The sequence below is a fragment of the Mus pahari genome, chromosome 10, assembly GCF_900095145.1.
Source record: "Mus pahari chromosome 10, PAHARI_EIJ_v1.1, whole genome shotgun sequence".
Lineage (NCBI taxonomy): Eukaryota > Metazoa > Chordata > Mammalia > Rodentia > Muridae > Mus > Mus pahari.
In genome coordinates this window covers 99231666-99248762 of record NC_034599.1, presented here as the reverse complement: position 1 = coordinate 99248762, position 17097 = coordinate 99231666, and the positions used below count along the sequence as shown (strand labels likewise).

Genomic DNA, 17097 nt, shown 5'->3' with positions numbered 1-17097 from the left:
ACAGGGTTGTATATATGTATCTATCTATGTATGTATATATTTGTGTATGTATGTATGTTTGTTTTCTTGAGACAGGGTTGTATATATGTATCTATGCATGTATATATTTGTATATGTATGTATGTATGTATGTTTGTTTTTTTGAGACATATATAGTTCTAGCTGATCTTGAACTTACTATGTATACCAGACTGGCCTTGAACTCACATACCTCTGCCTCCTGAGTGCTGGGATTAAAGGGAAACACCACCAAACCGTGCTAAGAGCTGGGGCATTTAACCAACCCTGTCAACTGTTGGCTAGTGGCTGCGACTGGTCTCCCTCAGGCTTTGTGTTCTTCCCAGGAAGAGGCTTAAGATGCTGCGTGCTCAGGGGATTATGGGTACTGAGGGTGTAGGGTGGTAGTCAGGATCAGTGGCTTTGGCTGCATACCTCCTCCTGACATTCGGTTCTAATGGGTTGCGGCCTCTTCTCATTGGCCAGGCTGCGTGAGTGTGGAGAAGGCAGACATTTATTTCCTTATTGATGGATCTGGCAGCATCAGACCCAACGACTTCATTGAAATGAAGGACTTCATGAAGGAGGTGATAAAGATGTTCCACATTGGGCCCGACAGAGTACGATTTGGAGTCATTCAGTACTCAGACAGAATTGTAAGCCAGTTTTTCCTCACCCAGTATGCCAGCATGGCAGGACTGAGCACAGCCATTGACAACATCCAGCAGGGGGGAGGTGGTACCACCACTGGTAAGGCCTTAAGCAAAATGGTACCAGTCTTCGAAGACACTGCCAGAATCGACGTTGCCCGATACCTCATTGTCATCACTGATGGAAAGTCTACAGACCCGGTGGCTGAGGCCGCACAGGGATTGAGGGACATCGGAGTCAATATTTATGCCATTGGAGTAAGGGATGCTAATACGACCGAGCTTGAGGAAATAGCAAGCAAAAAGATGTTTTTCATATATGAGTTTGACTCCTTGAAATCCATCCACCAGGAAGTCATTCGGGACATCTGCTCCTCAGAGAGTAAGAACTAACAAGTGATTATATATTAATTATGCATGATAATCGGCTTTCATTATATTCTATGTATGTGTATATTTTGATCATATTCATCCCATTAGTCTTCTTTCTGCTGATCTCCTTTTCCTTTTCTAACTGCCCCTTCTATTTTTTGTAGTTTTTTTCCTCTCTTTTTCTTTCTTTTCTTTTTTTCATTTTCCTCTGTTTGCAACCCAGTGAATTATGGGATCATGGGTGCGAGGTTACTTACAGGAGCACGGGCACCTTGCCATGGCCTTTACTGCTGATAGAGTAAGATTTTTAAAAATCTATTTTGTGGATCCTTAGTTATGTGAATGATCTTTATTCTCTTACGTAATCCACTGGCTGGTGAGTGACTTTTGAGCACAGAGTGACAGTGACCTGGCCTAAACCAAGCTGGTCAAATTTTATGTCTCTATCCCACGGCTGGGTCTTATTTTGAGACTTGTTTGTGCTGAGTTGCAGAAAGTTTATTGACTACTCCTCATTCCCTTTGAAAATATTTTTGTGCTGTGTCTCTGCTCCCTTGGTTGTCCGTGGGGAGTTTGTAACCCACTGGTTCCAGGTTCTGACCAAATGTCCTCTTGTGTTGCCCCTACCCCCAGACTGTAAGAGTCAGAAAGCTGACATCATCTTCTTGATTGATGGCTCAGAATCCATTGCTCCTAAAGACTTCGAAAAGATGAAGGACTTCATGGAGAGGATGGTGAACCAGTCTAACATCGGTGCTGATGAAATTCAGATTGGCCTTCTGCAGTTCAGCTCCACTCCCCGGGAAGAATTCAGGCTTAACCAGTACTTCTCCAAGGTGGACATGTGCAGAGCCATCTTGAATGTCCAACAGATGAGTGATGGTACCTATACTGGGAAAGCCTTGAATTTCACTCTGCCCTTTTTTGACAGTTCAAGAGGAGGGAGACCCAGAGTTCATCAGTATTTGATTGTGATCACCGACGGGGTCTCCAAGGATAATGTAGCTCCCCCAGCCAAAGCCCTCAGGGACAGAAACATAATTATTTTTGCTATTGGGGTAGGAGATGTTCAAAGAGCCCAGCTTTTGGAGATCACCAATGACCAGGACAAAGTATACCAGGAGGAAAATTTTGAGTCCCTGCAGAGCCTGGAAAAGGAAATTCTTTATGAGGTCTGTAGTTCCCAAGGTGAGTGACAGAAAAGTTATTTGTTCTGCAAGCTGTCAGAGATGTCGAGGACCCTGTTTGCTCTCTTAATAATGTAGAACTCTGATCCTTTTAGCTAGGCAGGAGTTGGATGGGAAGGCATCTGTTGGCTCTGAGCTCTTGACACAACAGTGTCACACACAGAAACATACACAAATACACAAAGACACACGTAGACACACATACACAAATACACACAGAGACACACAGATCCATGCACACACAGACACATGCACACGTGCACACAGACACATACACATAGACACAGATAAACTTACAGATACACACACAGACACATACACACAGACACACAGACACACACACACATAGACACAGATAAACTTACAGATACACACACAGATATATACACACAGACACACACACATAGACACAGATACACACATAGACACACATACATATACAGAACCACATATACACAAAGGCACTCATAGACAAACACACACAGAGATACACAGATACATGCACACACAAACACATGCACACACACAGATACAGACACACATGCACACAGAGACACACAGACACACATCCATATACACAGACACACGTGCACTCATATTCCCTATATTGCAGCTTTGAGGACTTAATCCAGAGCCTTGAGTTTTCCAGGCAAACCATTCTGCCATTAGATTCCATCTCAAACCCCCTAGAATAGCTAACTTTTCATTTTTTCCAAATGTTTATTTTTATTTTGTGAGTGTTTTGCTTGCATGTATGTCTGTGGACCACAAATGTGCAATGCCCATGGAGACCAGAAGAGGGCATTGGATTCCCTCTAGGACTGGAGTTACAGACTTGTGTGAGAGGTGGGAAGTGAACCCAGATCCACAGATGCCCCCCCCCACCCCCCCAATACAAGGCTTTGGGAATGCTAAGCAAATGCTCTACTACTGAACTACATTCTCAAGGCAGATGGCTCTACAGATGGTCTATGTGGTGCCTTTTATTATTTTTTTTGAGACAGGGTTTCTTTATACATCCCTGGCTAGCCCTGAACTTGCTATGTAGACTAGGGTAGGCCTTGGTCTCCAGAGATCCACCTGCCTCTGCCTCTTGAGTGCTGGGATTAAAGGTGTGTGTACCACCTTGCTGGGCCACTAGTGTACCTTTGGATGCAGTATAATATAGAATGATTAGGTCTTAGAAACATAAACATGTTGGAATCATCTGGGACAGTGTTAAAACGAAGACTGGGAAGTCGGGGGGGGGGGGAGTCTTCTTTTAAAACATTAATTGACTAATTACTCTTTGAAAGTTTTATCCATGTCTTTAATGCAAATCAGTCATTTTTATGCCATCACCCCTTTCATTCCCCTCCACTCCTGAGGCACCCACTCTTCTTCCCAGTGAGTGTGTGTATGCATGTGTGTATGTATGTGCATGTGTGTGTATATGTGTGCATGTGTACATGCATGTGCATGTACATGTGTGCACATGCACATGCATGTGCATGTGCATGTATGTGTGTGAGAGATCCACTGAGTTCAATTCAGGGGGAGGGGAGAGAGGTAGAAAGGGGTCAGGGAGAGACGAGAGTCAGAGAGTATAAGAGAGTAAGAGAGAGAGGAGGGGGCAAATAGCCCTTTCATAGTAAGCCAGGTCTATCTGGCTGTTACCAGGTAACTGTGGGTGGAACCTAGAAGGAATGCTATCACTCTCTTTATCCCATTCAAGCTTGAAAATCTGTTTTTCTGACGTATTAAATTAGTGTCTTTGCTTATGCTGTTTTGAGATGAGCATTGCTTTGTGGTAGCCCAGTGACTTTGGAAATAATTTAGAACAAACATATGGGTGCAGTTATTGTAAAGATGGAGGTGGAGGTGTAGTTCAGTGGTAGAGCACACTAGCCTCAAACAAGACAACCCAGACCCCCAAATGGCAAAGCAAAACAAAAAAACAAGGATCATGGGATACTCCGTATGTTGTAATTCAAATCCATCAGGTGTCAAAGTCCTATATTTCCTTTCTTTGCAGGTGAACAGCACCCACCTTTTCTTTCCGTTTTTTTTTTTTTCAGTTGGATTGGAATTTTTGCTCATCCAGGTTTTCTTTTAACTTTTTGATGAGATTAGACTAGACACTTTAATAACAGCCAGGAACTAATTAATAACAGAAATCTAGAGTCACAAAGCTGAAAAAGACCTTGGAGATTGCCTGCCAAGATCCAACCCTCTCCATTAACAGAAAAGAAAATGGCTCCTCGCCTTTGTTAATTACTGAATAAAACCAGCTCAGAAGGTTCTAGGGGGATGTAAATTAGAAACACAATAATACCCACATACACAAAGCAAGAGCTCTCCTGTATAAAATCGGGTCTAACATAGAAATGGGGTTTATATCTGTGAGTGCCATTTTGTGAACCTGAACTAGATTTAAAAACAAGTTATGTGATCTGAAAGCAGGAGACAGACACTTTTCATTGTGCTAGCTTCAGACACAGCTAGTGTGGGTATGCCCTCACATCCCAGCCCTAGATCTCAGATATTGGGGAAACATTTTATTGGTGAAGGGCCAACTACATACTTATTCCTCCCCAAATTCTATTTCCTAATCTGTAGTTTAAATTTTTCTGAGTCAAGTATTCCGATGTATGAAGATTAAATAAATAAAAAACCCCTTTATTTTAGTGCATGTGTGTGTGTGTGTGTGTGTGTGTGTGTGAGCATGCGTGTGCAGAGGATAACTTACCCCAGTTGTGCTCCTTCTATCATGAGGGGCCATGAACTCATGTCTTCTGGCTTGACAGCAAGCACCTCTTTATCTGTTGAGCCATCCTGTTAGCCTACCATGTGTGAAGATTTAAGGAGACTCTAGCTGCATATGTAGCAGAAGATGGCCTAATCGTGCCATCACTGGGAATAGAGGCCCCTTGGTCTTGCAAACTTTATATGACCCAGCACAAGGGAAGGTCTGGGCCAAGTAGTGGGAGTGGGTGGGTAGGGGAGCAGGGGATGGGGGGGGTATAGGGAACTTTCGGGATAGCATTTGAAATGTAAATAAAGAAAAAAAAAAAAAAAAGAAAAAAAAAAAAAAAAAGAAAATGTCCACATATCTAGCTTGTCTAAAGTAGTTTTAACTATGCATTGCTCCTGTTGAAGTAATTAATAGTACTAGCTCTTTCATGGCTGCTAAGTTATTCACTCATCTACATCCTAAGCTAGATGTTATCTGTGAGCATCAATTTTGCATTCTTAATGGAATTTTGTAAATGGGCTGATTATACACTAATTATAGCCTGAAATACCAGTGGACTTTCAAATTCTAGATTTAGTTTCCCCAGAGGGACTTGCAGGTTTTCAGGCAGAAGAAACAGAAAACAGAGTATTCCATTCAGCACCGACCTTTTCTAATAGTTTCCCATACGCCCAAATGTGACTGATGTATGGCCGGGAGATGAGGAAGAAAATTCCCAGGGCTGAAGGTGACTCAAGACTTATTTATAGGCCCCAGTACCTGTTAGACATACAGCGATGTATTAGGTCATGGGAGAATAGATGCCATAGCTCCCGCTCTTAAGGAACCCCTGTTGAGTAGAAGAGAAGACTAGGTGAAGCTTTGACAGATGCACAGGATGTTAAGTACTTGATCAGAGGAGATGCAGGTAAAATCAGAACACTTGGGAGGAGGGTCAGGCAGGGACTTTGGATACATCAATCAGTTGCATGGGAAAGAACACCCCAGGCAGAGGAAATAGGAACTGCAACCACAAAGGCACAGCAAGGTGTGCTTTGTATCAGTTAGCCTGTACTATGTAACAAATAACCCCCCCCCCCAACTTAATCTATTTAAGTTTGGACTTCTGGGAGTTGCCTGGAGGGTATTTATTTATTTATTTATTTATTGCTATACTATCTTCTGCAGCTACAGGCGACTGACCTTGCTTTTCCATTTTCAAAGGATGCAACATAGATCTGTCTGTAGGAGTTGATACCTCAACCTCTTCAGAGCGAGTTCAGCAGGAACTTGGAAGGTTGCTGCCGGAGCTGATGCAACAGCTGGCTTTTCTCTCTAACATCAGCTGCGAGGCTCCTGGCCAGATGGAGCCGAGGTTCCGTTATGTGGTTCCAGGCTCCAGCGACCAGCCAGTCTTTGACTCTGGCTTTGAGAAATACAGCGATGAGACCATCCAGAAGTTCTTGGTGCATCAGGGTTCTGTGAACAACCATATGGATGTAGACTTTCTGCAGTCCCTGGGAGAGACTGCCATCCACCTGTCTCTTGCTAAAGTGAAGGTACTACATGCCTAGAACCCAGGGTACTGGAGCAGGGTAGGATTCAAAAGCTTTTGTAACTGAAGCCAACAGAACTGACAAGAGGTGACTTCCATTCATTGGGTATATCTTTATTAAGCCCCGGAGGCTCTGTGCTAAACAAGGAAGGAGCAGAGAATAAAGGCCTGTCTTCTAGCTGCTCACTGGTTAATTATCCAGATCTTTCCATGGCTTAATTCCTTCTTTTGCTTGTTTGTTTGAGACAGGGTCTCTCTGTGTAGCTCAGGCTGGCCTTGAACTCACAGAGCTCCACCTGCCTCTGCCTTACCAGTGCTGGAATTAAAGGGATGTGCCACCATGCCCTATCTGCACGATTTATTCTCAAGACACTCAGAGGCTGCTGTATGGCCCCCTGGTCTCTTATGTGCACTCACAGCTATTTTCAGAGAGAATCTGTATTTTTCTCTTATTACCTTGAGCAGGCCAAGCACACCCACAAAGCTTAGTCTGTCTTCCTGATGTCCCCTAAATGGTATAACTCAGACTTAGCTTACACTCAGTTTTATTCTCCATCCATAGTGTCCCCTACCTGCCTTCCCTCCTCTTGTTACCGGCACTCTGCTATTTTTTGAATGGATAAAAGATGGAGGAGACAACTTTTGTAAAGTATCTATCAGTGAATACTTTAGACTGTTTCAACAACAACACCCGTCCCCCTTGTGAAGGGGAGGGAAAGCTAAAATAAAAATAGATTTGTAATTTAGTAACAAATGGGTAAGTCAGAAGGAGTAGGCTGGGCACAATTAAAAAAAATCACTTGTATTTTAAGAATTGTGGCCAGGTGGTAGTGGTGCATACCTTTGATCCCAGCACTAGAGGCAGAGGTAGGCTCTGAGTTCTGAGTTTGAGGCCAACCTGGTCTACAGAGCAAGTTCCAGGATGGCCAGACACAGAGAAACCCTATCTTGAAAAAACATATATGTATGGTACATGACATAGACTTGTATATATTTATATATACATAAATATATCTAACTTATCATATAAAATTATATATAAATTAAAAATATAAAATAAACAAGAAATAAATATATAACCCTGTCTCGATAAACAAAACAAAACAAAACAAAAGAAATATATTTATAAAATATATATTTATATATAAATAAAATAAAAAATAAAAAAGAATTGTGCAATTTATATTGTATGCTTCTGCATTCTCTTCTTTTTTTTCATTTCCTCCATTCTTCCTGCCCTCTTCCCTTCCCTCTCCAACTCTCTCACCACCTCACCTCTGTTCCCCAGGTCCTTTTAGTGTTTACAGACGGACTTGATGAAGACCTAGAAAGGCTGAGGAGAACCTCGGAGTTCCTTCGCAGCAGAGGTAAGCATACCTCTGCATGTGCCCTGAAGGGACTGGCCCCTCCCACCTAGGCTGAGCCCCTTATGCCTCAGGTGGGGATGGGCTCCAGGAAGCCACCTGCCCTAGTGGGTGGAGCAGGGTTCCAAAGGGCTGAGGCCGGGTGTCCCTTGTGTGAGTCAGGGATGTGGAGCCATCTCCCACTCCTAGCAATTGCAAAGAATCTATATTTAAGGAATAACTGGGAATACGTACAAGATTGTCAGTGGCTTGTTCAGTAGCAAAACGCCAACTGTGTATATGCTGAAAGTTTACTGATTAAAATATCAACAGTAATACTTGTTATGACATTCAACAAACATGGCAATTCTTGGTTGAATTTCTTAAACCCCTATGTCCATCTGGTCTTGTGTGAGTAGACTCCGCTGATCTTTTAGTGCCAATTTCATTAATAGGATAAGTTCTGTCCAAATGCACACAACCCCCAGATCTCGCGGCTCGAGGTGGTCAGAATCTATGTACTTTCTGCCTCCCGCTTTCCACTTGGACACTCAGGTACTTTTTAACCACTGTGGCCTGGGAAATGGCAGAACTGCACACTGCCTTGAAGCGTTGTCCCTGGGAGTGACATGTGCCATTTCTGTTCGTCTCTTATTTGATGGAGCAACACTATCACTTTGAACTTAAAACACTTTTCAAGGTAAGGAATTGAGGCTTACTGAAGTTTATAACTTTCCCTAAGAAATGAAGTCCCAGGACTGGAAAGATGGCTCAGTGGTCAAGAACACTGTTGCTTTTATAGAGGACCTGGCTTGGCTCCCTGCACCCACATAGTGACTCACACCTGTGTGTAACTCCAGTTCCAGGGGATCCTGGGCATCCCTCTTCTGACTGCTGATTGTACCTGGGATGTGTTTGGTACACAGGCATGTATATAGGCAAAATATTCATATATATAAAATAAAACAAATCTAAAATTTATAAGTGCAATTTTACTGTGCATCCTCAAGAAGGGAATCAGAATATGCATAAGCTGTCACACAATTACCAGAACTCTTCTTCCTTCCTTCTTTCCTTACCAGGGTGATATATATGTATATGTATATGTATATGTATATATATCTACACTATATATGTATGTGTATATATATGCCTTCAATATATATGTATATATATGTCATATATATGTCTTCAATATATATATTGAGGAGGGGCATATGTATATTAAGCAAGTGTTCTATCATTACACTACATCCACATCCCTAGACATTATTTATTCATTTTAACTTTTATTTACTTGCGTGTATTCATGTGTGTGCACACTGTCAGGTCCCAAAGAAACTTGGAGCAAGCGTCACTCAGTACCTCGGCCTCCTCCAGCCCAGGGCTGAGCTTCCCTTCCCCAGCTTCTAATCCTATATAATTCTATATAATCTAGCCACTTTTGGCCCCATGGCTGGGCCTCTTTTCTCCCAGTTCTGTTCTTGATTCCTCCGGTGCTCTCTTGTTCCTGGGCTCCTTCCTCTCTTGTTCTGCTTCTCCTCTCCTCTCTCTCCCTCTCTGTCTCATGGTCTGGTTCAGTCTGGACCCTTCCTGATGCCTCTAGCTGTTCTCCTCTTCAGATTCACAGTAAAACCCTTCTCTACAGTCATACCTTGGAGCTGTCGCATCCTCATTTTCGTTCACACATATGTATATGCGTATGTGGATGCACACATGGCTCACATGTGGAGGTCAGAGGACCACATGCGGCAATCAGTGCTCTCTTTCTACCATGCAGATCTGGGGATTGAACTTAGGTTGTTAGTCTTGGCAACAAGTGACTTGATTTACATCTTACCAGTCCCTTGACATAATTTCCTAGCATAAACTTCAAGCCAGCGTCAGGGGTAGGTTTAGAAGGATGTAACAATACAAGAAAGGCAGCAGAGGCGCTGGAGAGCTGGCTCCATGGTAAGGAGCACTGACTGCTCTTCCAGGTGACTCAAGTGCAATTTCAGACACGCATATGGCAGCTCACAGCCATCTGTAACCCCAGTCCTTGGGGACCTGATACCTTCTCTGGCCTCTGTGGGCACTCTATGTAGTGAATATACATATATTCAGACATGTACTCATATGTACAAAATAAAAATAAATAAACCTCAAACAAAAATAAGAAGAAAAGTCATTTGAAGGAAAGGCAAGATGACCGTTGATAGTTCGAGGTTAGCCTGGGCTTTCTTGAAAGCATTGGGCCAGCCAGGGCTACATAAGTAGAATCTCAATGAAACAAACAAACAAACAAACAAACCAAACCAAACCAAATAACACCAACAGCAATGGAAAAGAAGGCTAGTTGTATTTTCCCCTTCCTCCTCCTCTTCCTCCTCTTCTTCCTTCTCTTCCTCCTCCTCCTCCTCCCCCTCCTGTTAGAGTCTTGTTGTGTAGCTCAGTCTCGGCAGCCCAAACAGTTCCTGCAGCCCAAGTAGACCTCGAACTCCTGACCTTGTCTTCGATTGCATGTTGTGGGGCTGCAGATGTGAGCCAACCCACCTAGCCCGGGGACATGTTTCAATTTTAACAAAAATGCAGCTTGAGACGAGACAGACTGAGGCTGTGGCGATGGTGGGACCTTGAGTGACCAACTGAGACAGAGACAGGTGGGTTCTAAAGATGGGTAGTAAACCTCACTGTTGTCATTTCGAAGGGCTTTCCGGACTGCTGCTCATCGGCCTGGGAGGTGCTCATAAATTAGAAGAGCTGCAGGAGCTGGAGTTTGGCAGAGGGTTTGCGTACAGGCAGCCTCTGAGCTCCAGTCTGCCGTCCCTCCCAAGCGTCTTACTGAAGCAACTCGTGAGTCCTCTTCCAAAGCTTCGTTCTACACTTGGTCCTGATGGTGGTGGTGGTGATGATGAGGATTGGCGATGATGATGACTTTGAAAGCTGTGGAGTGTGGGATAGGGGGGTGAGGCAGGGGGAGAACTTTGCCTGTCTAGTGTGTAGTGTAACCCAGAAAGGAAAAACCACATGTGACACAGGTTCTGTGTTTCAGGACACAATTGTGGAGAGGACATGCTGTAACATGTATGCCAAGTGTTATGGAGACGATGGGGTCAGAGGTGATCCCGGGAGTCGCGGGGAGGAGGTAAGAGTTCCTGGGTGAGGATGGGGAAGGGAGAGAGGTGACACTCAGTACCCAACGCACACCACTCTTATGTCCTCACAGCCTTCTTCCTGACTCTGCAGCAGTCCTGGCAAACCTTTCGGGACCTTGTTATTTTACACATGTGATCCTGAAGTTCTGAGGGAGTAGACAACCTGCTTCCCAAATTGCACAGTACAGAAGGCCATTCGGAAGTTGAACTCCTGTGTTTATCTGACTTCACTATAGTCTAGTCTTTCTACCATATAACATTGCCTTTTTATATTTTTAAATTGATTTTCAATTGAATTTTTTATTATATTTATTTATTTGTACACGTGTGTGTGTGCACACATTCAGGCCATAGTATTCACATGGAAGTCAGAGGGCAATCTTTGAGAATTGGGTCTCTCTACCGTGTGTGTCCAGGGGTCAAATTCAGGCTGTATATTTTTATTTTTTCTTTTCTTTTCTTTTCCTTTCTTTTCTTCCTTTTTTCCTTTCTTCCTTTTCTTTTTTGAGAAAGGTTTTCACTATGTAATCTAGCATAGAGCTTGTTCTGTAGACCAGGCTGGCCTTGAACTTGCATAGATCTGCCTGCCTCTCTTTCCCAAGTGCTGGCTTAAAGATATGCATTGTGTCCAGCCCAGCCCATCAGTTTGCTCACTTTTACGTTTGAGGTAGTCTTTGTCTGAACCCGGCGTTTCCCATTGGGTAAGGCCAGCCAACTGTCCAGCAAGCTGCAGAGTTCTCCCCCTGTCCCCTGCCCCTCCAGTGCAGAGATTGCAGGCCTGTGCTGCTGCACCCAGCAACCAGGGGCTGGCCAGGTTTCAAGGTTCCCTGTTCAAAGAAACCAAAGTTTTGTGACAGGTACATAGCCTCAAATCTGAGCTACCATCTTAGACACTGTTCTTGACCCAGGCAGCTAGGATGACTTTGAGCTGAAGATAATTACAGATGTGTGCCACCATCACTGGCTAGAATGAGGGTTTTTTTTTTTAAAAAAAAAAAGTTTAATTTTTTTTATTAGTTGTATGTACACCCCCATGCTTAGCTGGTGCCTGCAGAGGCTGTCCCATCCCATCTGTTGTGGGTGTTGGGAAGTGAACTTGAGTCTTCATCAAAAGCAGTTGGTTCTCTTAACTTGGGAGCTCAACCCCTGGGATGAGTTCTTAATGGGTTTGTGGATCAGTGTGATCAGTTAGAAGCAGTGCAAAGTACGTAATGATTTTTGTTTTGTTTTGTTTTGTTTTTTGAGATAAGGTCTCAAGTGGCCCAGCCTGGCCTTGAACTTCTCATGTAACTGAATATGACCTTGATGTTTTGATTGTCCTGGCTTCAGTTCTAAGTGCCAGGATTAGTGGTATGCATCATCGTGCTTGGTTTATGCAGTGCTGGAGGTTGAACCCAGGGTTTCATGCATGTCAGGCAAGCGCCTTGCCAACTGAACTACATCCCTGGTCCTATAGAGACTTTTTGAAAAAGAAACTGAAGTTAGTCCTTAGTGACAGGTTTCTCTTGTGTTTTTTTAACATTAGACTAGAGGATTGAATTTCGGAACCTCTTACCGTGAGTGGCAACTGAGTCACCAGGTCACCAATGCTAGCGTCTGGAGGGTCAGAAAAGATTGACTTCCCTGCTTGGTTAGAACTGAGTGCTTGGTTGTATTGAATTTTACAAATAAAACATGCCTCACTGATTTTCTTGGTGAATTTTAGGCTAAATAAACAAATCTACCTTTTAAACAGCAAGCCAACATTCCTTAGGATGATACAATTTTAGCTTAAAACTGAAAAAAAACAAAACCAAACCAAAGACTAAACAAATTGAGTTAGAAATAAACCCTTCCTCATGAGTCATCTGAAGCCTGACCTTTTGCAGATTTTTTGTTTTGTTTTTGTTTTTTTTTTTTAATTAAGATTTAGTTATTTCATGTATATGAGTGCTCTATCTGCATGAACACCTGCGTGCCGGATGGAAGAGGGCATCAGATGACACTATAGATGGCTGTGAGCCACCATGTTGTTGCTGGAACCATGAGCAGTCTCTCCAGACGCTGCAGATTGTTTTAAAAGTAAGGTCGAAGACCTGTTTAGGACTAACACTTTTCCTCCCCTTCAAACTTGAAACTGGAAACTAGTTTCGGTCTGAGTTTTCATGATAGAATGGATTAAAAAGTTGTGTAAGCGCAGCAATAATCTGACGAGCCAGGCACATACACGCTCCTATTCTCCCTGGAATACAGGCCAAGGGTCTCCATGTCTGTGTACTTCCTCCGGTAGCTACTAGATTTTTAAAAAATAACATGTGGACATAGTGAGACAAAGCTATCTCATAGTAGCAATTAAATTATTTTGCACAGACTTGAGAAATGATGACGACTCTAGAGTCCGAGTTACTTACTTCAGGTTCTTGTTTTCTCAGGGAGAGAGGGGTTTGGATGGGCTCCCCGGCCATCCTGGTGAAGAGGGAGACCACGTAAGTACTGCATCTTTCCTCGGCCTCAGCCTCCCTTCCTTTCTTGCCCCCTCTCCTACCTGTTAACCATCGGCTAAACCAGGGAGGTTGGTTACTCTTGTCAAGCCTCCATGATTATGACTGGCGTAACGAGAGGGGCTGAAGAGAAACCATGTCCATTCTTAATATATAACACAGTCACTCAGTTCTTTCTGAGTGGCAGTGAAGGCTCTGGAATTACGGCGAACCACTTAAGGTTTGCTTAAAAACCTGGCTATCTCATCCCAACCCCAGGATGTGCTTCAAGAGAATGGTGTGCATCATTTGTTTATCACTGATCACAAATGTGTGTTAGAGAGAGAACTGTAGGGCCGGAGAGTGGAATGTGGTGGGCCATCTTCACCCCATCCCAACAACACCAGGAAGACACATGAATTCCATCGGTTTCAGTCGATTTTTAAAGTCCTTTGTCCCAGGAGCTTATTTGAAAGTTGCTTTGCAGGCCACACCCCTAGTTGTCAACCTTTCTGGTCTCAAGACACGGTTCTCCTCTTTATCACCCCAGCGTTATTGAGATTTAGTTGACAGATGGGACCTCATGTCCTGAGGTATATAAACTCAATGTTTTCTTGTTTTCTTCTTCTTTTTTTTTTTTTTTTTTTTTTTTTTTTTATTCTACTTCTTCTTTTTTTTTTTCTTCTTCTTCTTCTTCTTCTTCTTCTCCACTTTGTAGACCAGGCTGGCCTCGAACTCAGAAATCCACCTGCCTCTGCCTCCCGAGTGCTGGGATTAAAGGCGTGCGCCACCACGCCCGGCTTNACTTTGTAGACCAGGCTGGCCTCGAACTCAGAAATCCACCTGCCTCTGCCTCCCGAGTGCTGGGATTAAAGGCGTGCGCCACCACGCCCGGCTTAATGTTTTCATATTCGCCTGTGCTGTGAGATCACCATACAGTTGAGGCCATTGGCAGGTTGGCCACATGGCAGTCAGCACTTTTTCGGGTGTGCAGTGAGAACATTTCGGGTCAGCCTCCTTAGAGAATTTCGAGCAGCTCATGCTCTGTGTTCACTGTGGCTGTCATGCTGTGCATTAGAGCCCAGAATGTACTCACAATTGAGTTTACACCTTCTTGCCTGTGGCTCTCTAGTCTCCCATCCTTCAGTCTTTATGATCTTAACTATTACTGAAGACCTCACCAATGTGTGTGTGTGTGTGTGTGTGTGTGTGTGTGTTTGTATCCCTCAGTCTTTCCCAGCTTTGGGTTTTATTCTCGTAATATCTACTCCAAGTTAAAATGGAGAGAGTTTTATTTACTTATTTCCTAATGGCAAAACCCCCACTAAGTGTTAATATACACAATATCTTACTTTATAAAGAATGAACATCTTTGACAAAAAGTCAACAGGAAAAGAACACTGTTTTACACTTTTAGCTTTTAGGAGGCAGCTGCACTTACATGGCTGTTTCTGCCTCTCGACTGACCTGGTACCACTTTCTCTGTAGCTCTTCCCTCCAGCTCATGCTGGGGAGAGAATGAGAGTTAAAATAGAAAACCACACTGGAGGCCCATAGCGGCTCACCGAGACTGAACTGCTAAACAGAGAATGATCATGGGATGGACCTGTGCTCTTTGCACACGTGTAACAGATATGCAGTTTGGTTTTCACGTGGGACTCCTAACAGCTGGACCAGGGGCTTTCTATGACCCTGTTCCCTGTCTTTGGATCCCTTTCCCCTAACTGGACTGCCTAATCCTTCTGTGTGTTGATATGCCAAGGTAAATGGATATCTATGGGAAACCTCCCCTTCTCTGAGGAGAAAGGCAGAGCAAGAGCAGGAGGAGGTGGGGGAGGGGAGAGGGGAGGGCTGGGGGAAGAGGAGGGAGGGGAACCGTATCAGGATGTAGTAAAGTAAATAAATTAAAATAAAAAAGGTTTCCTTGAGGAGGAGGTGGAAAGAGGAAGAAAATAACATTGGAGTGTAATTGGGAAAAATACCCTCTGTGAGTTATTCCACATACAAGTGTAGATATTTTCTTTCTTCACCTGTTTTTTTTTTTAAATTAATTTGTATAAAAGTCTTTTGCCTGCAGATGTATCTATATATTACCTATGTACCTGGTACCCAGAGAAGCCAGAAAAGAGTGTCGGACCCCCTGGAGCTGGAGTTACAGGCAGTTGTGGCTGCCATGTGGGTGTTGGGAACAGAACTAAGACCCCTGGAAGAGCAGTCAGTGCACTTGACCACTGAGCCATCCATCCTTCCCCTACACCCACCCTGTGGGATAAGCAGAAATTAAAGGCAACATGTAGCTGTCACGACTTGTGTGAACCAATCTACTTTGCAGTTTTGGGAGAATCGCCCAGCCCATCCCCAGCCCCTTTCTTCAGTTAGCACAGCCTCACTGAAGTGAGTTTTGCTATTTCACTCAGAACTATCAAACACATACCTCCTAATTTTTTGATGATGTTTAAAATGTCCTTTAAATGTTATTTTTTATATGTGTGGGGTGGGTCAGTGAGCTGGGCCCACATTAGATATGTGTAAAGTCCCTCATTTAGGGTTCTTGGATTTCAGATCACCAGGAGAGCTCAGGACTTGACTGGCTAGGGGATAGTTTTGTTCTCAGTTTTTCTAACATCATATTAGTCAAGATATCTTTATAGACTTCTATGACAGAGTTAGAAATATGAGGGGAATTTATAATTTTAAGTTTTATTGTTGCAGCACTTTAAAGGGGGTGAAATGGATGGAGACTGTTTTAATAATATATTTCTTCCACTTAATATACCTACATGACTTCAACACAGTTCATAATACATAACATATAAATCAACAAGGTATCTTACTTAAAAATACATTTTCTTTCACATCTGCAGTTTTCACGTGCAGCACCTTTCTCTTTGGAGTGGATGCCTTTTGAGAGCTTGGCTATGGCCTATCGTATTTGATAGTACAGTGCTAGCCAGTATTATTTCCTTTAAAGTGTGTGTGTTTGTGTGTTTGTGTGTGTGTTGTGTGTGTGTGTATGTATGTATGTATGTATGTGGTGTGTGTGTGTGTTGCATGGAGGTTACTTTCAGGACTGGGTTCTTCTTCCATACTTTTGAGGCAGGATTTCTTTGTTTATGTATTGCAGACTTAGGCCCACTGGCTTGGACAACTCCTGACAATTCTGTCTCTGCCTCTTGTCTTCATACATGAATACTGGGATCATCAGTTCTTATCACAGCATCAGGCTTTTTACCCAGGTGCCGGGCACTCACACCAGGCTTGCTCACCCGGCTCTTTTGCCCACTGAGTCATCTCTCTGACCCGCTTTTGTGGTTCATGCGATTTCTTACAAGAGAAGATGACTTCACTGTGGGTTGTCCTCTGAACAGCCCTGAATATTGTTTTTCTAAAAATGGTCCAGTTTTCCTGCTCAACGCCAGAGATATCTTTGTGGGTGGAATGCTGTCAGAGGTGTGAACATAAATTTGTATGTTCAAGTTGAACATGTCTAGGAATAGACAGTTTATTCTTCCAGATATAATACCTCTCTCAAACGCGCCCTCCAACTCAATGGTGTAAACGAATGTTCTGAGGCTGGCAACATGGCCCAGTGGACAGAGTGCTTGCTATGCAAGCATGGTGACACGAGTCTGGATCCCAGACACTCACAAAGTCATACAAGCATGGTGCCCTGAGTCTGGATCC

The 17097-nt window shown here is 43.4% G+C and overlaps 1 protein-coding gene across 1 annotated transcript in view; it reads left to right on the top strand.

Moving 5' to 3' along the window:
• Positions 1-17097, top strand: part of LOC110328273 (collagen alpha-4(VI) chain) — a 93154-nt gene that overhangs the window by 14716 nt on the left and 61341 nt on the right. Inside the window, exons 6-12 of the mRNA XM_021207713.1 lie at positions 484-1029; positions 1653-2207; positions 6144-6478; positions 7763-7841; positions 10507-10652; positions 10852-10944; positions 13366-13419. Coding sequence (XP_021063372.1) covers positions 484-1029; positions 1653-2207; positions 6144-6478; positions 7763-7841; positions 10507-10652; positions 10852-10944; positions 13366-13419 — 1808 coding nt within the window. The remainder of the gene's footprint in view (positions 1-483; positions 1030-1652; positions 2208-6143; positions 6479-7762; positions 7842-10506; positions 10653-10851; positions 10945-13365; positions 13420-17097) is intronic.